Genomic DNA, 26,197 nt, shown 5'->3' with positions numbered 1-26,197 from the left:
TCTCCATCTTAAATATAAGTCTTGCTTCATTTCTTGCTAATAAGGTGTTAAAATGGTCACTGCAACAACATGCTTAATGGGAGGAAGGTGAGACTTCATGTTAAAGGAAAGAATGATGTAATCACTATCCAGATAATGCTGTAATCAAACCTGCAGAATGTCTTTTGTACTGCTTTCACTCCCTTTATAATCCCGCGATAAGAGCTCTGTGATGAAGCCATTTGTACCAAATGAGCTCATAAAATATTCATCATCATACTCAAGGTAATGCTGGCCTGGGAGAGCAAAGAATAGCAGACAGACAGTGTGAGCAGAGACAGACACAGAGAGGGGAGGAGTGATAGGAAAGAGGTGGTGCAGTCGCATGTTTGCACTTTGTGATAAAAAAGACTCCTATTACTTTGTAGAAAGTGAGATCACAAGCTACCCATAGTGTTGTGAAAATATTCTCGCAGTGTAAGGGAGACTAAAATAGCTACCCAAAGCATGTCTACCGATGAAAGCAGTGAGATTACCTGAGATATGCTTAAACGAGAAAGTGTAAAAACCCCTCAGGGGATGGAAACGAAGAAGTGAAATAGTGGTCACACAGAGAGGTAACACCAGAAGTGAAATGTTGCTTGACCGAACCTGACAGCAGAGGGTGCCAGATATGTGAAAGCTCAATTAGAAAGGTTGTGTGGAGGCAAAGAGGCCGTGTTGGAGAGAGAATGAGCAAAATGAAACAAGAAAATGCAATTGAGGAACTGACATGAAAAGCAAAAGGATATAGAGCCCTTGGAGAGAGAACAGAGACAGAATGGAGTTCAGAGGAATGACAGACGATGCAGTGATCTCACTACTGTGAATCAAGAATCAATACATAAATGATACATATCTCAGCGAGTGGAAAGGCTGAGGGGTGCAGAAGGAAAAAAGAGAACACAAGGTGAGCAATAGGCGGATGAGGAGGGAAAGACAGGAGTTGAAGCTCAAAGAGCAAGACATAAAAGCAAAATGGCAATCATAGCATCTGATGGTTTGGATATCATCACTCAGATTGTTATAGGTGCAATGCTTACAGACCTTTGTAGTGTCACACTGAGTTACTGAGACAGACATAACTGTGTAAAGTGTGTTTAAACCTCGAAAGCCGAACAGAATGCAGCAAAACCAGAGGATTACCGGGCCTCGTGGATAACAGTGGTTGAATTACTTGACTGATTTGACGTCTCCTGAGATGTGAAAGGTGTACTGATCGATCCCGGCCCGTGTTTGTTAATTTCACCCTGCTTCGTCAACCATGCAGATGGGGCAGACTGAAATGCCAACTACCGCTGTTTGCATTTAAAATATTTACCAAATAATTAGTCAGGCAGCCCAAACACTGGGTGGAGAGGAAAACTGGGAGGGGGGCTGCATTTTGTGTTGTCACAGAAACAGAGGGCTTGTTTCTGATGCTGCAGCGATATTATACAGACAATATGCAACGTTTACTACTGTTGCGTCAACGTGTACCAGAGATTTTACAGTGTATATTTTAGGGAAAATGAAACATTTGTCATTCACTACAAAGACACATTCCCATTTTTTTCCCTTAAACACATCATTCTCTGATTGTAGTGACCAGCCACTCTATATTACTCGCATTTGAACAGACATTAGCGCAAGTGTGACAGACTCAGAATTCTCTTGATGAAATATTTTCAGTATTAGAATAATGACCATTTTAAACACGTGTGTCTGTGTGACTGTCAAACACTGAACCAACACCTTCCTGAAAGAAAACAGGTTACTACAGGCTATAAAACTGGAAAATATCTCTTATGCTATCACGCTGAAAACACAACATAAAAATAAAACAATACAAAACACTTATTTATTTGAAGCAGTGTTTTAAATAGTACCACCATGGCTATATACCTATGTAAACGCCAAGTTTCAGTAGTTGTTAAATGCCAATCTGCTTTTACATCTAGAGGCTGCGTAAAAGCAGCCAGGATAAGGAGATGGACTCTAGTTTGTTCCTTCTTCATCCTGGCACATTTGGATGATGCCATCAAATAGGCGTTAGCATGTTGGATGTGATTCTATTTACATACCCTACAGCGGAGGCGCAATGCCGACATGATGTTCTCATCTCATAGACTTACAACTCTTTCTCCGGCTTTCTCTTATATTACAAAAATAGATCACTGAAATGTGTTTCTGAAAACATCAGAGGTGAGAATAAGCCATGCAGCTGCTGATTCTGTCTTTAATTTAGATCAGTATTGGTTAGTTTAAAAGTTTTTCATGAGGCTCCAGAGGCAGTGAGTGGCACCGGATGACCCTGATCTGCATAAAGTAGCCTAGATACAATTTTACGCAAATAAAGGGTGGATGCCCCATCTATCAAAATGCAACACGCTACTAGAAAGCATTTCATGGTTGCTAACATTAAATAAATGACAGAAACAGGGCGTCAGTAGCTTAGTGGATAGTGCTGGCGCCCCTCATGTATAGAGGTGATGCCTTGCCGCAGTGGTTGCAAGTTCGACTCTGGCTTGCAACCCTTTGCTGCATGCCCCCCCCCACTCTCTCCCTCTCTCCCCACCTCACAATCCTCACTCTGTCCTGTCCATTAAAGGCAAAACAGCCCAAAAAATAATCTTATGACGGTTTTTATGCAGCGCTCATGCTTGTGAACTTTGGCTCCACATTCTGTACATCAGTCTACATACCGTACATTCTGTTTGGCTGCGTGCACCGAGCCATGGCTGTACAGTCACAGTTTGGCGCAAATACCCAAATAAATACATACATTCAAGATTGTTTACTGAAGATTTGTTAGAAGATAAACATTCATCTTTAATTTCAGAGAGAGAAGAAACATCTCAGATGAAAACCATAAGTACATAAGGAGAACATGCTAATGTCACACAGGAAGGGTTGATCTGTGTCCAAAAATAAATGTCAACAGAGTGAGTCACTTACCTCAGCTTTGCGAATGTTTTCTTTGGTGTCTTCTATCTTCATCTCCAGATCTAGTCTCCCCTGCTCTGTAGGGGGCAGGCCGTGACTCTCACACTCCTCCAGACACTGAAAACAACACACACACAACTTGATTAGATATAGTCTTTTAAACATTGTAAATTTCCTAAATGGGTATATGTGGCAGATGTGATCATGTGTGTGTCCATCTTACTCTCTTGTAATGTATGATGTTCTTGTGTTCTCTGGCCACTCTGGTTGCCCACTTCCTGGCCTCCTTGTTCAGACTGTGCTCCTCCGTCGTCCCCGTCTCCGACTCCAGCTGACGACTCTAATGCAGACAAACACACACATACACACACCAGACAGGCATGGGTAAACACACACATTTACCCAGCCCCACACACACAAGCACGGCACACATACACACGTGCACACATAAGTACACCGTGAGCAGTAATGGTACAAGGTGTGTGATATGCAGAAGCTGTTAATTGAACTAGAGAAAGTGTGAGAGAAAGATTGTTTCCTCCTCACATAATTAATACAGCGTGCTTTGCAAAGCTCTATTGTTATACTCTTGGAATGAAATAGCTGCTATTAAAACCACATGTGAAAGAGCATGAGTGTGTGTTTTTGTGTGTGCTACTAAGTGAGGGAGCAGTGGTACAAGGCAACAGGCCATTTTAAATTTTCTTCTTTTTTCTGACATACAAAAGCAGCTATGTGAGCCTTCAACACCAATTATAAGCAGGTGGCAGTTTTTCTTCAGAGGCTAATGTATTAAATGTGTCTTTGAGTTCAAAGTCCACACACCTAGTCATCAATCCACCACTTGTCAGGGACAGAACCAAACATTAAACATTATTCTTACGATAAGAAATGGGATCCAACATGAATGCACGTTTTTACGTTTGCATGTTATGAATGTTTCGATTATTTCACATGGCAGATGTCTGTATTACTTTCTTCCTTTATTCCTCACTGATTTGAAGTGGGCAGGGCTTAGCTGGAAAAAGGTGATGTCACGTATGTCTGTGTATTAGTCAGAATTCAACAGCCTTAGAATCTTACTTTGGGTTGTTTGGTCACTGTAAATAGACCTTTAACGCAGCAGACATTTTGACATGTCATAGTAGGAAAAGCACAGGTGTATTCAATGACATTAATGACAGCTGCATTCCACTTAAAGGAGGTCCATGCTTGCCCTCTTGAATAGCTTACTGGGACACTTAATGGAACTAAGCCATCATTAATGTTATCAGTTTGACCTGATTTTCCTACTATGACAAGTCAAATTGGTTTTTGTTTTTCTATTTTAGTTACATTTCCCCTAACTGCTTATCCTGTTGGGTGTCTCTTGGGGGCTGGAGCCTATCCCAGCTGACGCTGGGCGACAAGCAGGGTACACCCTGGACAGGTTGCCAGACTATCACAGGGCTGACACATAAGCCCCTTTTACACTGCCAGATTTTCTGCGAATGTTGGGCCATTTTGCCGGCAAGCTGCGAGCGTTTAGACACACACAGCCGGATTGGCGAGTTGATCCAAGGTGCCCAATTTTCCGCCTCGTAGGGTAGACATATTGGTGGAACCCTTTTAGTTTAAACAGACCAAGGCGGCCTACCGCAGCGGGAAGGGCTGTTGATGACTTGTGGGAGGAGCTGTTGATGATGCTGCACGTGCGACCCACTGGCAGTGAATAAACAGGAAACAGATGATAGCAGGAATTAGTGAGCAGCTAGTAGCAAGAGGGAAACGCAAACCTGACAGACACTGTAAAGATGAGCAACTGGGGAGACAAGGAATTGTGCGCCCTCCTTGTCCTTGCAAATGAAGAGGCCATTAACCGTCAGATGACGGGGACGGTGAAGGACGGGCCAACTTATGAGAGAATCGCCGAAAGACTGACCAGCTGCGGCTTCCCTCCCACGTCACTGTTTACGTCGCACGCTGAGCCACGCGTTTTGTTACTAGCTCACGCCCCCCATTGCCCCGAAAAAGGCGTATTCTGTATAAACAAAAGTAGGTAGGAGGCATTTTGCTGCACTCCCCGATTTTGTTTTTATACTGCCAATACTGAAAAAAGACTGATTGGGCTTTCCTGCAAATTTGCACAATTCCTATCTAAAAAGGGCTTTAGAGACAGACAACCATTTAAGCTCATGTTTACACCTACGGCCAATTTAGAGTCACCAATTAACCTGCATGTCTTTGGACTGTGGGAGGAAGCCGGAGTACCCAGGGAAAACCCACACTGACATGGGGAGAACATGCAAACTCTGCACAGAAGGGCTCCCCCAACCCCAGGGTTTGAATCCCCCACCACACTTCGAATCCGGAACCCTCTCGTTATGAGGCAACAATGCTAGCCGCACCACCATGCTGCCCAAGTCAAGACGTCTGCTGTGAAAAAGGGCCATCCATTTCTGACCGAACAACACCCACTCAGTCCAGATGAAGCACATTAACTGCATTTTTAGGGTACAATTCTTTGTAAATGATTCTTTTAAGTTTTCTTTACTTTGACTGTACAACAGACTTGACGCTAAGTTTTCAGGGCTTTAAAGGAACGAAAGATTAGATTGTTTAGCTTTTGTAAGTGTTCTGAAGAAACTGCTTGATTAAAGTGGAGAAACATAATTTCTGTCATTTTCTTTCACAATATTTATACTGTATATAGATATATCTATACATCTTATTCAAAAACAAAATGCCATCTGTACATTTGCTGCTTTCTGCTTTCGTTTCTTTATCAAAATCAATTTCTCCAAAGGTCAGTTTAATGAAACCAATGTTGTCGTTGTTTTTCTACTTAAATGTGACTCTGATTTGATCTTTTTTTTAATTGCTGTCTACCATAAATATGGGTCATACGGTGACAAAGAAACAAAAAGGATACCTTTTAGTGTGTAACCCTGTAAACTTGTCATCCCAGTTGCTTCATTTTGTACAGTATCTGCAGTGTACACTGTTTCAAAAATCTGCAAAAATGTTAAGTATGACATCTATTTTGGCTTTAGGCAGAGACAAAATGTTACTTCCAACAAAAACAAATTGAGCCCACATACATTCAGTGTCACTGATGAGTGCTCACAGACCTGAAAGGCTGGGGTTCCCATAATCTGATAATAAAAGTGTGTTCGCTAGACTACGGTACACGATATTTTAATTGCAAGTTTCCATGCACATCATATCTATTAATTATGTGCTGCTTCGGTAACAAGAGGGCATAAATCTGGCTAAGTATAGGTGTGAAACGAAGAGTATTACATGGGAGATTTACAGCTTAATTACATTCGGGCAAGGGAGGGAGCTGAGGCAGGGAGGCAGAAAACTAGATTTGAGCAGTGGCTCTTAGCTGACATATTGTGAGAGAGAGCTCAGCAAATTGGGCCCTGATAGTTTATTGGTATAAGATTAATAGAGTAAACAGACTAAATAAGCATTTCTTTCAGGTGGCCAACAAGCATCTATATGAGGAAAATGCGTATGCAGGGATGCAAAACACTTTAAATCTTGTCCTTGCATGTGACCTTTATGTGACTTTGTGTGATGCTGTTAGTTTCCACTCCTCATTCTGCATTTCAGCTTTATGTTTAAAGCCTAAAGCATGCTGGTGAGACCCTAAAAGTCTGGGAGCACCTTGAAAGGTTCGGCTGGTCAAGTGTGGACGTTTAGCACACATAGCCAATGATAATCTGATCTCATGCCAAATATTAATTCATCAAATCAAGCTCTCAAACTACTGTAGATGTGATAACAGGCAAAATCACGGATAGTCAGTCTTCCAGCTCAGGGAAATGTTAAGTACAGCACAGTGAACTCAAAATGGTGTGATCATCCTGTTCTTCAATAACAACCTACACCATCATAATAACAGTCATTCAGAGGACTGTGCAGAAAAACTGTGTTATTCTGAAACCACAGGGATGAAGGAGTGAGAATGAACCGTGTCAGCTGTTGTAGCTGTCTCTCTGAATGATACTACAGCGTATGCTAGTAGAAAAATACTAATTTAAATGTCTAAACCCTTGAGGTCCAGGGTTCCTACACATTTTCCATTTCAAAGTTTCATACTTTTCCAGACTCCTCTGTAGATGTTTCAGACCATATCTGACATCTGAGTACAAATGGCCAGCCCTCGGAAAACGTGCATTAACCAAATGTGGCTGTTCACTCCGCAGTCCTACGCAGAAGGCTGGATAATGTGCCATTGTGGAACATCTCTGCCCAAAGAGTAATCTGTCTATCTATGCGCATACTATTTTCCCTTAACATATTTAAAAATTGATTTTGGTGAGCTTCGGTGGCTTGGTCGTTAGAGCAGTAACCCCATTTTCAAAAGGCTTTATCTTTGCCGCAGCGGCCCAGGTTCGACTCCAGGATGCAGTACTTTGCTGCATGTCATCCCCTCTCCCTCTCCCCCTTTAACGCTACATTGTTCTATCAGTTAAAGGCAAAAATGCCCAAAATAAATCTTTAGAGAAATAATTTTGGTGTCTTTTAGAATCAAGAACTAAAAAAAGAGTTGAAAAAAGTTGAATAATTTAATTACATCACCGTATATATTAAAAAAATGTTCAAGTAAGCTTAACATCTGATCATTTGTGACGCTATGTGTTTACGCAAGTCAAAGATACATTTTCTTTCAAACTAATTTGGGCTTGGATGTCCAGATTTGGTTGTCAGGTTTCTTTGTCAGGCCATGGTGTCCAGGCTTATAGGCAGCTCTGCGTAGGTGTGTGCGCTCAGTCATACACCATACTTCTTGCCATGCTTTTGACGACATCAAACTCACTCTGCCCGCACTCTCTCACCAGTGGTAAACATTTTGGCTGCCTGCTCCAAATTCCATGAAAAACACTCTGCTTGTATGATCAATAATTTTTAGAGATTCTGAATTTTGTTTTGTAGAAACAAGAATGCAGGTAATAGTCTGGAAACACAAATATTTTCTATCCCCTCACTCTAATCACTTGTTGGAAAGCTTCACTATCATGTTACTGCAAGGCAAAAATGCCCAAAAAACTAAACCCAATGATATTTTTTTTGCCACTGTAAGAAGCTACTACTGTCTTTTCTAAAGCATAATTTGACACGTCATCTGCTCCCATTGTATTTTTTTGTTTGTTTGTTTGTTTATTTTTTAAAGGATCTCTACAGCTGTTTGACTCATATGATACATCACATTAAACAGCACCTGTACCACACTTAAGTCAAGGCAGCCGTATTTCTATGTGAGCTGTTTTAATGGATTTTTAAAAGCAGCAGGAGACGATGATTTCAAGGTGTCTGCACAGCCTGCAGTTGAACACACAGCAGTGCCTTCTGACTGTCACGAATGCATTGCTATGGTTAGAATACGACAAAAAGAAAGCTATCTTAATAAACCAGAATAGACTGCCTATCTTAAATCCCTAATCCACTTTAATTTTATTCTTAGTTTTAGTATTATTTAACATCCTGTGCTTGTGCAGCTAATATTTTCTCTTTATAGGCTTCTGCTTGCAGATGCAGACACTTAAAAGGATAAACCTCCTTATTATTCAGACAGAATTTACCCACACAACACTTTCACTCATTCACAATCTGCAGCAGCTTGATTTTGGTGTGGTGATGTAATTAGGATGGGTTAACACAGACTCTAAGAAAGAAAATATACACATACAAAGACCAAAAAGAAAAACAAAACAAATACAGAGATGATCGTTCTGCCTGCGATGACTGCAAATGTGCAAATAAAAATCACACACACACAACATTTGGCCCATTTATCTGCAGGAGGCCGATGATAGCGTAGTGATATTTTAGACGATGATGCAACAGCAACAAGGTTACGGCATCTGATAAGTCATCTGGTGCTGGAACTGCATTGCTCACCAACAGATGACAGTATCAAAGCATTGCAGTGCTGCGGAGTGGTATTCAATAATCCAGAATATGCAGCTCCCTTGTTTCATTACGAGATAACGAGATAATGCAGGGTATTACAGCTCTTAGAGTAATAAGACTTTGCACCTTAATACATGCGAAACTGCTGTTCTTAACTCTGGTCTGATTTTTCCGTTGTTGCATAAAAGGGAGGCTACACTCAAGTTTCAAGTGAGATTATGACTAAATATCCATCTAACACCAGTATTTCAGAGCCTCACACGCATTAGGTTTAGTTTAATTGATTACATCAGTAATGAGCATGATGTCATAGGTGTAACTGTAGCCACGCCTGTGTAGTTACACTGCCGCATGCAACAGTCACGGTCATCTTACTATGACAAACGACCACAGGGATTCTGATAACTAGCACCCTGATATAACGCTTACATAAATCAAATTAGATAGGAACATCTGTTCTTAAATATTTCACATGTTCATACTCATAGTCTCTTCTGTAAAAAGTCTTTGTGTCAATGCAGGCTAGACATGCTGTAATGGCCTGCACGGCTTTCTGTTTAGGTACAGGGATTGGTCCACTCTGTTTGCCAGGAAGGATGTTTGGGATGTAAAGGTTATTCCAGTTGACCTATACTGCATTACATCTGTCTGTGGTCAGTCCGGGTTAAGTCATGAAAGAAAGCACTGTCCACCTTAGCGCTTGGTGCTCAAGCAGTCCAGGGCTTCTTTTGGGAGAAGTGGTTATGTATAGTGACCAAAGTGTCATGATCACAGCCAGATGGCCCCTTAGTGAATGAGAGTAATCATATTAAAGGAATAGTTCAACCTCAGACGATCATTGTATGCCAGTAAGTCATCCTGTGAGAACTTTGTTTTTCTCGCATGCTTTCACAGTGAACGAAGAATCCAACAACTGAGAAAATTCTTGATTAATTTAAGTCAGTGGTTTTCAAACTTTTTGTGTCCAGGGCACACCAAAGGGCAAGCCAAATCTCAAAGTACACCTGTGCACAAAAGCTTCCATAACCTGTGTTATCACTCGTATCACGACATAAGGCAATAAAAATAAGAAAAAATAAGACAGGTAGCTTTCATGTTACTGTCTACTGACAGGTGGTCTTCGCTGGTGCTCTGTACAATAAAGCAATCCATTGTCCCACACACGGCTTTCTCCTTTTAAATGATATCATCCCTCACACTGGCTGCCAATCAGGACTTTTGATGTGTCACAGACTTATGATTCCCACAAAAGGTGACAAATGGGTTCCCCGTGAAGGTTTTTTTTTTTTTAAATTAAAACATCAATTAATTTACATTTTTTAGCTAGTTTGCCTCTTAATTAGCAACTGGGTGCACACAACATACTGATACAGTCAATTGAAAATCCATTCATAACTTTTTGTATAGGCCCAGTTGAATTTTGCCATAATAATGTGTGGTTATCACAAAATCCTGCGGCACAACTTGAATGGCATTTGAGAAACACTGATTTAAGTCATAGGGTACTGCATTTAACAACAGCAAAACTATATAAAACATCTGTTTGCAAACTCGAATACAACTTGTTCAGTACAATCCAAGTCTCACTTATCCAGTTGTATGCTCAGTGCTTCCCAAACACCTTGCCTGATATAGTCAGGTTTTAAAAAATGCATGTGTTTGGGGCGTACTAGGCATGAGACTTAATTCATAAGACTTGGCTTAAACTTCCTGAGTTGTTTGAGAGGTAGTTAAAATCCCCACACATCCATCCTTTCACTGTGGAAGCATAACACAGGGTGAGTAATGTATACACAAATCATCATTTGCAGGTTAACAACCCTAGATTTCTTACCATTTTCAACATAACACGATCTAAATCTGATTTATCTACAACAGGTTTTAATTTGAAAACATGCCAGGATGATCATTAAGTGTACTAGATGCAAAGCAGTGTGCCTGTTACCAGTGTCATACAAAATTTCAATCATAGAACTGCATTATTAAAAGATTTACCAAGGCTTTGTTAGGCAATACAGCCACTGTCAAGCCACTGTCACCAGAACAGATAAATAGATAGACATGAATGAAGCAGATGATCCATGAGTTGTGTCAGGAATGAAGATGAAGAATGCTAACAACAGTTAAGACTACCTGTGCCAGGGTCATTCTCATGGCACTGACGGGCGACGGCTCAATGTCCACCAACTGCTGCACCGAGCTCAGAGTCTGGCACACGCGCACACACACACAGGCAGGCGCCCCACACACCCAAGAGGAGCAGTGCAAGCACACAGACAGACAAATACAAGGAGGGGTTAATGGAAGAAAAGGTTAGGAAGAAGTGTTAGCAAAGGTTGAACTGGATTAGGAAGACACAGGGAAGGAACAGCATGTTATTGTTTAGAGAAATGCTACCAGTTAAGATCAGAGAAGGAACATTTAGCTGAGAAAGTGGAAGAAGGAAAGAAGCTGAGAAACAAGAAGAGAGCACAACATGACTCAGACACAAGAGAGAAGGACAGCTATAGAGGGATTAGGACCAATGTCCAGTGGGAGACATCTCTTTCTTCACCAGCAGTACTTAAAAAGTCCTCAGAGGGGTGAGACAGCATGAGTCCCACTGCTGCATTATGATCACACAGACTTGAGATCAATTTACAACTACTTGAAATATTTTTAACATCCATCTACTTGATTTGACAAAAAAAGTTATGTTACTTTTGTAAATGATGAAAAGAAGCTACGACTACAAAGAGAAGCTCCCAGCGGACACTTATCATTTGGCGTTAAAACGATTAATATTAGAACACAGAGTAGCTTCATGCTTCTGTCATGCTGTCACCAGACGCTAGTTAACTGGACAACTCCATCCTGAATTGTTAACATAAAGAAATCTCAACAGGCTGGAAACAAAAGAGCCAACGATCTCTCCAGAGAATAAGAATGATCAGAGCTTTGGCTCTCTGGTTTCCAGCTTGGCAAGCCTGTCAGCCCCAGATGTATTAATGGGATTCTCTAAAATCATAAGAGTACACGTACATAAATTCTGTTAGATTTAACTGATTGAGATGAGCTAAATACATCAGCCAAAGATATAAAATACAATATTGGACGGAGGAGAAAAGGTACAAGGAGGGACAAGCCAACATTTGGCAAGAGGCTGATTACTATCTGTGTGTGTGTGTGTGTGTGTGTGTGTGTGTGTGTGTGTGTGTTTGAAAGAGACAGAACTTGAGAGACAGAGTGACTGTCCTGCCGCGTAAACAGGTTCATACACAAACAATAAAAGCACGACAACAAACTGTGTGTGTCTCACCGTGTCACATTCGCTGGGCTGGAACTGGAAGTCGTGTGCTTTGTGAAACACTGGATTCTCCTGCATGAACAACTGCTGGTTGTACTCTTGTATTATCTGAAAGAGAAACACAAACTGATATAGTTAATACTATCTATTTGCAAGCAAGTTTCTTGCTGTAAAAAAACTGTCAATTTTAAAATCCGTTGTAACCTTATTGAATTCGCGGCCTCTGTTCCGCCGGGATGGAGGGAAGCACAGACTTTTTACAGCCACCTTTCAAGCCTACAGTGGGTGAGTGCTTCATATTCATACATACATTTTGGGCTTGATCATTTTAAACAGGTGGGGTCTCTCTAAGTGAGCCCTAAATCCAGTTTCATAAAAGTGCAGACTGGCTGCAGGTGATGGTGTACTGAGAGGCGTTGAGCTGTACATACTGTATTGATGAAAACCAATTACAGAGTTGTGTTTTGATTATATATCTATCGTTCTCTCTTTGAGAAGTGTTTGGAGAAGGCCACAAGCTTTTCACAGATGCTCAAACACACAAACAAGAACACAAAACACATTACAAAAGTCCAAGGCATTAGTTTTTAATCTATACTGACAATGCGTCATATTGTAGCTTTTGTCTTCCTTAGAAATGTCTTGTTAGCATTCCTACATCCCTCAATTTGAAATACTTTTAATTAAAATGCTGTATGTGTGATGCTTCCAAGCTCAAGGCAACGTTTCCCTGCTGTGTAATGTAAGACAAATAATGCCTAGTAATAACAAATGAACTCAAAATGTCAAGCTGTTTCATTCCTTTCACTGAAGAAAAACACACTGTTGTTGCAAAAAAAAAAAAAAAGAACTTTGATCAGTGTGTGATGTCAAGAAGATGGATGCATACTCCCCCACAGTATCTGAATTGAGACCAAAAAACACTATATTTCCACAAGTACTAACTTACATGAGCACAGACGGTCTTTGTTTCACAATACTTCTGACTCACCCTGGAGGATTTGTCCAGCAGGAACTGGAAGGTGTTGTGTGTGGCTTGCGAGGCCTCTAGCTCGGTGCGACTCAGCTCTACCAGGTAGTCTTTCACATGCTCGTAGATCCTGCCGTCCAAGGCCTAGAGGACAGAGAGAGAGAAGGGCCGGGGGTTACAGTGAAGAATGGATTAATTCAATGTAATTCCATAATCCTTGATAATAAAGTAGAAAGTACAAGAGAATCAGGAGGAGACACCAAGAGTGAGACAGACAGATGAGAAAGAGGGTCAAAGAGTAGGTGAATAAAGTCAGCAATATACTACTTTTTCTTTCTTGCAAAATTGTGCCTTGTTTCTCATCATCAAACTTCCAGCAATCATTTAACCACAGCTATTATGTAACTGGGGGCCTGTCGGAGACAATATTTGTGGTCGTCTGGTCCCTCGTTTCTGTCTTGTCTCTGAGCCTGGAGGAACACATCATCACCTCCAGGGATGTGTGACTACTTTGTTTGCACAACTACTTTGTTGTAGGCCAGTTCTGGACATGCAAAAAGAATATGGAGACACATTTTCAACAGTGTGTCTCCCGAGGGCATTAGACAAGTGAATCCTCATTCAAATTTATGTTTACATAGACATGCATACAGTATGTTTTAGCATCAAACAACAAATAATCTGCTGATGCACAAATGTCAGTTTCGATGGAAACAAGAGACTCCTGTAGTACTCATGTGCCCTTCGGCAAACCGCCCAATCCATCAGCAAACTGTAGAGTGTCACGAGTAGACGAGACTGTTGTATCTGCTCTCAGGTCACGACAGAATAGAAACGTGAATAAACACTAATAGTCCACAAACAGATGTTTCCACTTGTGTTGCCTAAGATGAAGTTCACACTCATCATCAGATCGCTGTGCTGCTCACACTACACAACTTGCTGCACTACATCACTGACCAGCGACAGGCCGTCACACGCTACAAGACCTGGTCTCCACACTGTTTTTTACAATAACGTAATGATGTAATACCATGTGGGAGACAGGATTTTTTTTATTGTCACAGACAGACGTGTTCAGAAAGCCTGTGTCCATTCATCTTTATAATTTATAGCTTGTACCCTCTACGTGTAGCAACAACTTTGTTCCATGTTGCAGCTCGTTTCCACTCAACCCTGTCTCACGCTCTGATTGGCTGTAGCTTGCCCACAGGCCCCCGACGAGTCCAGATATTCAGCCTGCTAGATATCTGGGTTGTGTCTGTGATGCATTGATGAGCCCTTCATCGAGCTTCTCAGTTTGTGTCTTTGAACAGTTCACACATAGTGCTCGTGGGCCGATTTGCAAGCCATCGGCAATGTGCCTCTGATCTAGGGCTTTTGTCAGGGAGCTGCAAAGTCTGTCAGCGTGGGGAAAGTCAGGGCTAAAGTCACATAGTAGTGTTGTCACGGTACTGGAATTTTCTAACTTTTAACTTTAAGAATATCAATGTGAATCAGCTTTTACGCCTGGAACCTCCCATCTACAACGGGCCCTCATTGAGGACTTGGCTCAGATTCTGGAGTTACTCTCTCATCCTGAAGCCTCCTTCAGGAATCTGATCCCGTTTGATTTGGCGGTGGGAACCTCTTGCGACCGCCACTACACTAGGGAGGCTCACTAGTACCAGTACCAGCCGAGCACGAAAGCTCGGTTGGTACTGGTACTAGTGAGCCTCCCTAGCATAGTGGCGGTACCAGCCGAGCACGAAAGCTCGGCTGGTACTGGTGTATCGATACTGCCAAAAAGAGTATTGAAACCATTTCAAATAATCAGAATTGATATGAATTGACAAATCGACATTTTTAACAACACTATCATGTAGTGTGAACTTGGCATAATTCAACCCCTTCTTAAGTCTGTGTGTGCGTGCACAGCCTTTGACTGATTGACAGCTCCCTCACTCTCCAGTTTGTTTTGTTACAGCAGGACAACTTATCTCGTTATAATTCATATTGTTCCAGTTTTAGATGTAATTCCACTTCTATGTGGGTGTTTAAATAAAGGTTTCAATTTAATATGTGTTAACACTTGGTTTGTCACAGACAAACACAAACACACTTCACCACTGTCCTAGCATTGCTGCCAACAGGGAAAAAATCTAGTCTAACTGTGGCATAGATTATGTTGCCTGATGCTGCACAACACACATTTTTATGAATTAAAGAGAGTGAGACAAACAACGAGAGACGAGAGCGAAGTCAAAGGAAGGACAGACAACGAGCAGATGTTTTCATTTGACAGCTCGTATCATTAGAGGTGGATTCTGATGCGCCGATATAAAGAGGTTTTAATGGAGTATGTAGCCCAAATGAACAGCCTTTCTATGGGGAGCTGGGGTAGTGCTGCCAAGCTGTAGGCCGCGCTGCCAAACAGACAGATCAGACAGAGAGGGAAGAGAGAGAGAGAGGCTAATGGAGAGGAGGAGGAAGAGGAGGAGAGAAGGTAAGAGGGGAAGAGTGAGCATTTGAAAAGGTATGAAAGAGTGAGAGAAGAGACGAACAGAATGAGCGTATGGGAGACCTGTATGTGTGTGTGTGTGTGTGTGTGTGTGCGTGTGTGTGTGAAGTGTTCTTTGGCTAGCGTTCTCACAGCTGCAGGGGAAGGTGAAGGGGTTCAGATTCCAATTCAACAAAACACAGAGACCGCAGACACACACACACACACACACACTCTCAAATACTCAGACATTCATACTCTCCTCTAGCCAAAGTACTTCATAAAAGCTCACACTCTCAGAAACCTGCTTTCACTCTGTGCTGGCCAGAGGATGTTCTTGGCTGCAGCCTCCCAGTAACACCTACACTGTCACACAGTAAACATACAACAAAAACTTCATATGTACATAACACTAAAGTAGCATTTGCATACACAGACTTATGAAACAATGGGAAATTGACAAGGAAATTATGTCATTAAGGGTGGGTTGTTGGCTGACTTCTCCCTAAATGTTCCCTCGTCAATCTGCTCATTTCCTCCTCCCCCTTTCTTCCTTTCCTCCCCTCCTTCTTTCATCCATTTACGGTAGTGTTGAAATGGAGTGAGTCAGCTTCCAGAAAAAGCCCCGTCCCCATACTGTGGTCAGTGTGTGTGTATATGTTTTTTTGGGTTGAATGACTGCATCGGCCAGAACAATAAGTACAGCACAGTGAAGCAGACAGGGTAGCAGAAGTCTAAGTGTGTGTGACTAGCGGGGGACTTAAAAGATAGACGGCTACAAGAGCATCGGCTGCCAACAGCAGAGGGAGATGTGGAGCAGCCTGTTCCTCCACTGCCCTTTCACTACAACTGTCGCATTGACAAGGACAGCAGCGCTCAGTGTAGGATATATGTTATTCATGCAGCCACAGTCAGTACTTACGAAGTGAAGTTCAGACCTAAACAAGTCCTTCAATTTCAAGTGTCCTCAACCCTCATATGCAGAAAGCCGCTCTATTATCTATCGCATTCATTTCATTATCCTTCTCTATATGGCTTGATCTTAAAGGCAGAAAAGGTCTTGATCCAAAGAGGAGCTGGCAAACTTTCCCTGCCATAAGGTTAGCAATTCGTAGCTCATCTATTCCAAAATGTCCTCCCATGTCTGTAGCCAATTAATAATGTTCACGACAAGAGGGCAATGGATTTAATAGGTTGAATATAAGTGCTGTTGGAGATGAAAAGCAGGATGAATGGAGATTCAATGGGTTGTATTGTGCTGCTTTGGTGATGCATATATATATTGTATGGCTGCTATTTTTACATCTGCCACTGATGCTGCTCTCTGGGCAGAGTTTCTCAGCAGATCACAGTGGAGCAAAAACTGTGAAAGGAACTTTTCTTGTGATGCAAATTCTGGTCCCCCCTGTTAGGAGTGTTGTTATCAGTGGCTTTCAGGTGAAGACCTGTAAACACCACAATAAAAGAAAAAAAAAATGCAGGGGGAAGGAGAGCGGATGAGCAGATTGCCTCCCTCTAGCGATGTCCCTCATTCTCATTGTGTGTTTGCGTGCATGTATTTGTGCATGTGCGTATTTCCCCGCAGTCCCGTCCTTCTGTCGCGAGGAGCTAAGGATCTATTATTCAGAATGGCCTCGTAGTATAGATGCTCATACACGCCTAAGGCAGAGTTTGTGAGAGTTGGGGAGAAGGAGAAGCAAGGGAACGACAGGAATTACACAAAATGGAAAAAGCTGAGAAAGAAACTCAGCAAAAAAAAAAAAAAAAAATTATTCTTAATGTATGCAACTTACTTCACTGACAAGAAAACTAAAAGCAGCAACCTTACTGGTACAGTCATCCAGCTACTCTGATGAATGTCTCCCCACTGTGTGTTTGTGTTTTCACTGCCAAATACGAATCATGTCTGAGACTAATGACTGTCGGGATAAAGAAAACATCTCACACATGATGTCTGTGTGTATGTGCACATATGAGTTTGTGTGTGTGTGTCTGTCAGACTGACATGTTTGTACTGTGTTTTAAAAAAGGATGACATCACAGTTGCTCAGCTGCTTATGTCATCCACCACACAGTAGCTGAGGTGTGTCTGTCAGCACACAGGATAGTCATTTAGTGTGTGTGTGTGTGTGTGTGAGACTGTGTCTGTCTGCCTGTCGTCAGCTGACCTGGATTTCTTGTAACCACAATGGTATGCAGATACTTTAGCATAACGTCTGTCTGTGTGTTGATTCTGTGCACGTGCCAGAAAGGTCATCCAATACCACATTTCTACACATGAACAGCAGCCTGCTACCACTGGTGAAATCAATATGAGGGATGACAGCGAGTCTGCTTCTGTGTCAAGAACTTGCTTTGACATGATCACTTACAGCAATGAGGTCATCATTTTAAGTACAGTAACAAAATAATGAAATTTACATCTCACATCACACAGGGTTGAACTGGTTTAAAAATTTTCAAACCAGTTTGATATTAAGCACCGGCCGAACCGGTATACTGAATTTTACCACTTGACTCGCACTTGACTCAGACACCGCTCCCGAGTGGAACATAATGGCACTGTGTCACAACAGCAAGCATCTGACTATGGCGTCACATCACACGCTCTCTGTCAACACTGAATCCTTTAAGTACGCACTTCTGTTATGTCATGTAAACAAACCAGAGGCCTGTACTACGAAGCAGGATTTGAAGTTAGCAAATTAACTTCACGGTTAACTCTGGGTTTTCAGTACGAAGAAGTTGGTTCGGGATAAATCACTGTGGTTATGCTGAACAGCTAGTATCAGATCCCTGACCTCTGACCAGTCAGATCACTGAAGAAAAAAATATCCATGGACAAAAGTCCAGAGTCTCAGGTAAAAAAAAGAGGAGCCTATATATTGTTAGAGGTCAGTAGTAATAGTAGATTGTTTAATTGTTCCAGGGTTCTGTTTCCGCCGGTTTAAAACAGCTTCTAACAAACAGAGAGATCGTTCACAACACTAAACATATGATTTTTTCATTATTTTAACTTATGTAAAGTTTATTTCAGTCCTCTGTGACAGTGTTCTTATTTTACACTAATTTCACTGCAGCTCAAAATAACATGAGACACCTTTGTGGTGAGAACTGTTAATTGGCTCCCGCTGATATAAATGCCACATTTTGGTCAGACAGACCTCATCAGTCATTAACTAGGCTACTTTTTCACCCTTTACTTTAGAAACAGAAACTGTCTGGCATCACTTAAAGGTGTTTTATGGGACACACTTAGAGCAGTTTCATCATCGTCCAACTAAATAGCAAAACATACTGTATACTTATGTTACTTGTTGCCTAATGATACCTACACCTAATTTAAGACTCGGCCATTAGTGACTTTTTTGATAGTATTTTCAACATTTCTACATTTCCGTTCGATCGCAGAGTATCATTTACATACCACGCCAAAGACATTATACTGTTTCATAGTCACACACACTTTCAGTACCGTTTCATGTTGCTCATAATTAACACCCTTTTCAGATGAATGTGTTCGTGGCTGGATAGGAAAACCCACAGTTGACTGAACTAGTTGATAACTAGCTTTGTAGTGCTGGTTATCCAGACAGCAAATATTAGGATTAGTAAAGCCAAAAAATGAGAAGATGTCCTGGTTAAGGAACTGGCTTTGTAGTACAGGACTCAGGTATAAGCTGTGCAGTGAGTGCTTGTTGTCTTCCCAGGTTTGTACTTTTTAAACACAAAACATGTTTTCTATTGTGACATTTACTGGAAATGACATACACTGGTACATCTCAAGTCTCTTATTTTATACTGCTAACTCCTAACTCCTTACTTGAACCGGAAGTCGTTCAAGGTCCGCCATCTTTAAGGCCGTCTCATGTCTCTTATTCCTGCCAGTAAGGAGTTAGCGTTAGGCGTTAGGAGGGATCTGTTAGGTGCGATGAGTAAGGTAACACGAGAGGTTCCTAACAGGATGTCTTTTTCAGCTTGAGGCCATGACATATAAATACCCGCCCCCTACGTCTGGCTCATTTGAACGAGATGGCGGAGAAACAGCGCAAGTGTACCCGTTACATGCATTCTTTGCAATGAAACGCTGTAATTCACATACAAAGAGTAACGTTAATGATATTTCGTGCAAGACTGTCATGTTGTAATTAAGTTTATTTTATTCACAACCCGTTGCGGTGTTCAGCGGACTGTCTGTGATGCGTGGCTGTTAAATGTGCAGCTGCTCGAGTGATAAAACACCACGCACACACACATACACAAACACATTTGCCCATCATTAATTGTCCTGCATGTCATGTGAGTGAAATAATGTTTAATAGGCTGTAGGTAATATTAATATTAATTATTATTATTACTATCATTAATGTTGTTGTAAGCTACTGTCATTACCGTCTGTCCTGCATCTCTCTCTGTCTCTTTCTCTCTCTCTGTCTCTGTCTCTCTTTCTGTCTTTCTTTCTGTCCCATTGTGTCATACGGATTACTGTTAATTTATTATGCTGATTTGTTCTGTACGACATCTATTGCACGTCTGTCCGTCCTGGAAAAGGGATCCCTCCTCGTGCTCTTCCTGAGGTTTCTACCGTTTTTTCCCCCGTTAAAGGGTTTTTTTGCAGAGTTTTTCCTTAACCGCTGTGAGGGTCCAAAGGACAGAGGGATGTCGTATGCTGTAAAGCCCTGTGAGGCAAATTGTGTTTTGTGATATTGGGCTTTATAAATAAAATTGAATTGATTGAGGTAGACTGACAGGTCTGATGTCTTATTCACTCAGCAGCTGACTTGCTGAATGATGGCGAGTGGATTTAATAATAGTGATAATAATGATGATAATAATAATGATAATGATGCTCATCACAGTGACAGTGGCAGGGCTACAGACCATTCTCTGATTGCCACAAACTTCGGCAAATGACTCAATAACAATGGTAATACATGCAAAACGGCGGCGGGGCGGGGGGGGCGGTTACGGCTTTGATCAGCAAATATAATGTGACTTGGGATGTACGCCAAACGCTGGCTCCATTATGCAGCAGATCCAGCTGTGCCGCCTATAGGTGCCGCCGTCACCAGAATAGGACGTCGCTTTACGTGACGCTTCAGAGTAAGGCCATCTCATGTCTCTTATCAGCAATCCTCGCTCCTCACTCCTAACTCCTGACTCCTTAAATGTTTTCCTAAGTGGGAGGGACTAAACAGTTAGGTAAGGTGGCTAGGTTAGGTGGTTAGCAGTAATTTTAAGGGACTTTGGACGTACCTCTTGTAACTACCAGCAAGTAGAGCAAGTAGAGACAGATTTTACAGTGAAAAAAATGAGACATTGTGTTGATGATGCCTCAATTCAGCCTCATGAATCAGCCATTCCTCATCCATTGCAGCGTTTCAATTGAGAACAGGAATAAATAGAAACAAGGCAACCAACAACAGTTGAGCTCAAAATGGCCCACTGCGTCACTCGCGGCCAGTTAGGACACCTCTTTCGTTGGCTTCACATGCAGTTTTAGTTTTCTTGGGAGACTAAGTTTGCCACTTCTCCTTTCATCACAACAAAAACCACATGAACTTTCTAGGAAACAAACACGATGTGCGCCGCTCGTCCCCCCTCCCACCTCAACTGAAATCTGATCTCATTGATATTGCTGGCCTGGCTCTGCAGTAAATTGTGCACAGCCTGTCAGACACCAGTGGCTCCGTTAGTCTGTTTATACACAAACCTAATATTATGTTAATCACGTTGCCATACTGCTTATTACTAATGCAATATAAGTTGTATTTAGAGCTGTGACACCGTAAGCACAGGTGGCTAATGTATTATATTAAGAAATAAATGAACACATTCAAGTTCACAGTGATGCATGTCACATAAAGGTGTCACATGTGATCATGAGGCCCAACGAGTCATTGCACACACAGGAAGAAAACACCCCCAATGCAGCAAACCTATTTGCATTCACCCTTTGATGACTTTATGTATTCTGTCAACAACACAAAATTACAACGATCGTGAAAGCTCTCTGAGAATTCCCTTGCCTTAATACAGTTCAGTCAACATTGTGGAAAATATAATTTCATGCCTACTGATCATTTGGTAAGAGCAAATATCAGGGTGGCTCATTTTGCAGGATTTTTCCTCACATAAGCCCCTTCAAAATCACAAATCCAGAGAACCCTCTGACTCTCTTTGAAGACTCAAAACTGTGAAATCATCACTTTTTCATGTATGATTTCTTTCCCCTCCAACTACTTCGGTGACACTGAAAGGGAGTCTGACTTTGTGCGCTCATAAAAGGAAGACATTTTATCCCAAATGGAGCTTTAATTCAAAGTTGCTTCCCCCTTTGAATTTAGAACTAGAAAATGTGTCCCCGTTACTGGAAAATCCCTCTGGGTATTATCAGCGCATGAGATTCTTAAGTCAGTGCTTGTCGTAGTAAAAGGAAATGTCATTAAAGCATTACAAACTACCATTTCAGCTGCCTGGAAATGTGCAGTTTTAATAAAATGCCCACATTCACAGCGAGGGTGTGGATTCTCTCTCACACCATTCACATCTTTTAAAGCTTTATATCCATCTTTATGCAAATACCTGTATGCAGTGCAGTAGATCTGTGTGATAGTAGCGGTCATGGTGAGCATTGGCAGCAGCTAGCGTTAGCAAGTAGTCGTTCCTGGCTTGTGTCGCCTTGGAGTTACAGTCACTTCTCTTAGCTTTCAACTGAAATGAAAGGAGACAGACGATATTGCAATACTGCATTACGGTAACAGAGCAGAGCTTTAAGCTTGATGTTGAGTGTATGAGTCTCTTTTTAGGTTCTGGGCTCATTTAAGCAGCAAAATGAAGCAACCATTTTTGTTGCTGTATCATGGATTTAAAAGAGTCAGCTTGAAAGCTCTGCCTTAAGAGGGAATGATGGTATTTGGCTGTGTGAGTGACCCCTCTTACCTTTACACTTGCTTTCTGTAAACTAATTCTTGACTGAAAAAGACCCAGTTTAGACCTGTAATAAAAAGAGAGAGCAAGCAAAGAAGTTAATGTTAATGAATAATGCATCAGTTTAAATTTAATTCTAAAAACACATGAAGCTGTTTATGCTTGTACACAGTGTTGTAGTACTTGAGGTCAGTCGTGGTGTCAAGACCACTTTGTGAAGGTTTCTGTCTCGTCTTAGACTCAACCACATTTTTACTTGATCTTGTCTGGGTCTCAAGCAAAGAGGATTCGGGATTTTATTTCAAGAGCGGTCAAGACCACAACTGCAGGGTTTCACTAAACTGCCTGTGCAAATAATTATATGTTGATTTCAGCTCCTTAGTGTTTGTTTGTACTTGTTTGCTCACAGAAAACAAAGGAAAAGTCCCACACATAAAACTCACCTCTGCAATGTCTTTTGATTATTTTACCAAGACATTTCTTATGGTACACTGACACATACACACATATATACAGAATGGCGATAAAATAGGTGAATGAAGGGAAATCTTAACTTGTTTTCTGTGGGTGTTTTTATGAGAAAGTGGATCTTTCAGATCAATTTGAGGAGCGCATCTTCCACATCTTAAGTGTAACATCCAGTGTGGGACTCGGTTTCAACACACTCTGATCTTGATCATGTCTTGGTCTCGGTTTAGGTGGTCTTGACTACAACACTGTTCACATACTTAAAATGCTTAACAAAAGGAACACTGTTTTCTTTTTGACATCCACTTCATTCACAATCATAGATGTAATGAAACATATCAACAACAAGGTAGGGCAGAAAGGAGAAAAACATCCAAGAACTTCTACGACATCGTAACTCTCTAACCTCTGATTCACAGCAGGCATCATATATTGACCCTGAACAAGCTCCGGCTTGACAGCGATAAATCTTAGCCTGCTCCAGCCACAATGATGTATATTGACGGCGACATCAGAAGGACCTGTCTGATAAGATGATAGAGTGAGCCGAGGTGCATGTATGTGTTTGTGTGTGGTCTGCATTTTTGTTCTACTGTGTGCTTACGTGCATAAGAACAGGCCATGTGTACTCGCTTACATGTGTGAGCATATCTGCGTGATGTGTTTCTAGGTTTGCTACACTGCTTCATAAGTGGTGTTAAAAGTGCGTGCTGTGTCTCAGCATTCACACCAACGTCTTTCTGTGTGTTCCCTGTGCCCGACAATGACTAATGTCTCGCCATTTGTCTCAGAGACGCACACACATACACACACATAACGGCACAGCGGCAATGCAGTAATTTCTGTGGCTGTGTCTTTCTACTGAGTGATAGAGAACAGAAAAGAGTTGACTGGCCAATCGATGTGGGCGCTAACCAGAGTCGGGAATTCAATGAAGTGAAAATGTCACCATAGCTACTGCTACCTGGGGCTGTGAGAAAAACAACACTCATCAGCACTGCATCACAAGCTGGTACTAATTGTGGTACAGAGCTTCAAAATATTGAATTACAGGAGAAACTTCTTCTCTACTACTCAGTAGGATATTTAATGTAAACACCAATTAAACTTACATAATGAAAAACAAATAACAATATATGTCAATCTACCTGGAAAGCTGCGGAGAAAACATTTTCAGGGGTCCTACAGCTTAAGGCGAGTTACATTTAAGACTTTTCAGGACCAATTTTACAATAGAAGGTAAAAAGAAAAAACTAGAATAAATGATTTGTGGTTGTATGCCTTCAAAACCAGTGAAGCTGCACTTACAGTTTACATCCATGTCTGGGAAAACATGGATGTTTCACACACATCTTCCCCCCAACAGCACAGAAGATCTATACAATCAGCACAGTCACCAATTCACTATCTGACCAAAAACCTCTCCTTCTGTTCCTGAGTTACGACGCAAAATAACAGCCAGAAAAGTGTTTTTGAGGAACATTATGATGTCACAGTGAAGTTAACCTTTGATCTTTTGGATATAAAGCATGATCACTTGTGGCTCAAGGGTCGAGCGGGTCGTCCACTAATCGGCAGATTAGCAATTCCATCCCCGGCTCCTCCAGTCTGCATGTCAAAGTACCCTTGAGCATGTGACTTGTAGTAAAAAGTGCTTTGAGTGCTCGGAAGACTAAATAGGCGCTATACAAATGGAGTTCCATTTCTCATCTGTGTGAAGTTTTGTCATAACTAGTGTATGAATTCTTGTGTAATGGCCAAAAACATGTTTTGTGAGGAGGCAGTGACCTTAAACTTGAACCTGTGACCACCAAATTCTAATCAGTTCAGTCCAAGTGGACGTTTGTGGCAAATTTGAAGAAGTTTCCTCATGGCGTTAACATATCATGTTCACAAAGACGGGACAGATGGACGGATGGATGGATGGGCGGACTTACATAATAAGACATAATGCCCCCAGCTGTGGTTATTTCCAGTGCAGAGGCATAAAACATGAACTGATTTTTTTTGCCAGATGATTACTGTTACATCAAGCATTTTTGTAGCGTGGTGGAGATGAAAGCAGAAAAAAATTTGGGAAATACCTGATGTTTGTTTTCAAGGTTTTTGGGGGGCAATTTTGTGTTTCTCACTCTGCATGAAGGATTCCACCGCCTCGATTCCCATTATGAGAGTTTGAAAAACTTTTTGCACAAAGCACACCAAGCCTTACGTGCGTTGCCTTGAACTGGTTTCAGCCATGCTGCGAAATCTTGGTTAAATAGCCAATATTTGTTGAATTTGCATTTCTTTGTGTTGTCCGGGGTACGGCTAACTAACAGACGGTGAATCCTCTGCTCTGGGCATCCCAGCCGGAAACAACATATGAGGGTCATTGGCTCCACTATCCTGATTCTTGTGAGGTTAATGCGAGAGGCATTCAATAAATTATATATACATATTAAAAAAAAACCTTAAATCCTAACTCCCATGTCTCAGCATTTGTAAGACTTTTGAAAGACTGATTTAAGATATTTAAATACCAATGAAGGCCATGATTTTAGACTAATTAATTCATTGCCTTTTAAGACTTCTTAAAGATTTGCAGGAACCCTGATTTTACATCTGATAGAGCTTTTATTTGTACTTCAAAGGGAAAAAAATGTGTATTTTAAGTGTCGACAGACTTGATTCAGGTTTAGTTGATTGCGTGGATTCACACCAAGAAAACTGTACCCAGCAGTGTTGTCAAATGTCTGTTCTGTGCTTATGCTCTTGTGGTGTTTTGGTCCTTTATCATCAGTATCTTCTTTGTCTGACTCATAAACACCACTATACTTATGTAATTGATTGCTTCTTTGAGCCTTCGTGATGATGTTTCTCCCTGTTTCTCTATCCTTCTCTCACACACACAATCTCTCTGTGAGGTTAACCAACTTTCTTTTCCTGATGGTATTCTTTCTGACAATGGAGACCATCTGTTTAGTCATTTTTATTTTTACATACATCCCCACCAACACACACACACACATGCACAGCGCCGCGGTGAGCTTACTTGGCCTCGATGTCAGCCTTCTCTCGTACTGCGTGGGCAACCTGCTCACAGTCGTAGTATTTTTTCTTGGCTTTGGCCAACTCTTTCACCGACTCCTGCAGTTCTGCTTGAATGCCACTCAGCTGATCTATGGTCTATGAAGAGAAAAGGGAGAACAGGCAAGTTGTAAGAAGGAGCGCAGAC

General features: G+C 41.5%; 1 protein-coding gene across 1 annotated transcript in view; it reads right to left on the bottom strand.

The window, feature by feature from the left end:
* The window catches only part of LOC125888235 (F-BAR and double SH3 domains protein 2-like), a 92,327-nt gene that overhangs the window by 19,749 nt on the left and 46,381 nt on the right, over positions 1–26,197 (bottom strand). The window contains exons 6-12 of the mRNA XM_049575447.1: positions 26,015–26,148; positions 22,525–22,579; positions 22,168–22,296; positions 13,125–13,247; positions 12,146–12,241; positions 3,167–3,283; positions 2,956–3,060 (exon numbers count right to left, since the gene is read on the bottom strand). Of these exons, the coding sequence (XP_049431404.1) occupies positions 2,956–3,060; positions 3,167–3,283; positions 12,146–12,241; positions 13,125–13,247; positions 22,168–22,296; positions 22,525–22,579; positions 26,015–26,148 (759 nt within the window). The remainder of the gene's footprint in view (positions 1–2,955; positions 3,061–3,166; positions 3,284–12,145; positions 12,242–13,124; positions 13,248–22,167; positions 22,297–22,524; positions 22,580–26,014; positions 26,149–26,197) is intronic.

Source organism: Epinephelus fuscoguttatus, linkage group LG5, assembly GCF_011397635.1.
Source record: "Epinephelus fuscoguttatus linkage group LG5, E.fuscoguttatus.final_Chr_v1".
NCBI lineage: Eukaryota > Metazoa > Chordata > Actinopteri > Perciformes > Serranidae > Epinephelus > Epinephelus fuscoguttatus.
This window is presented reverse-complemented; position numbering and strand designations above follow the sequence as displayed.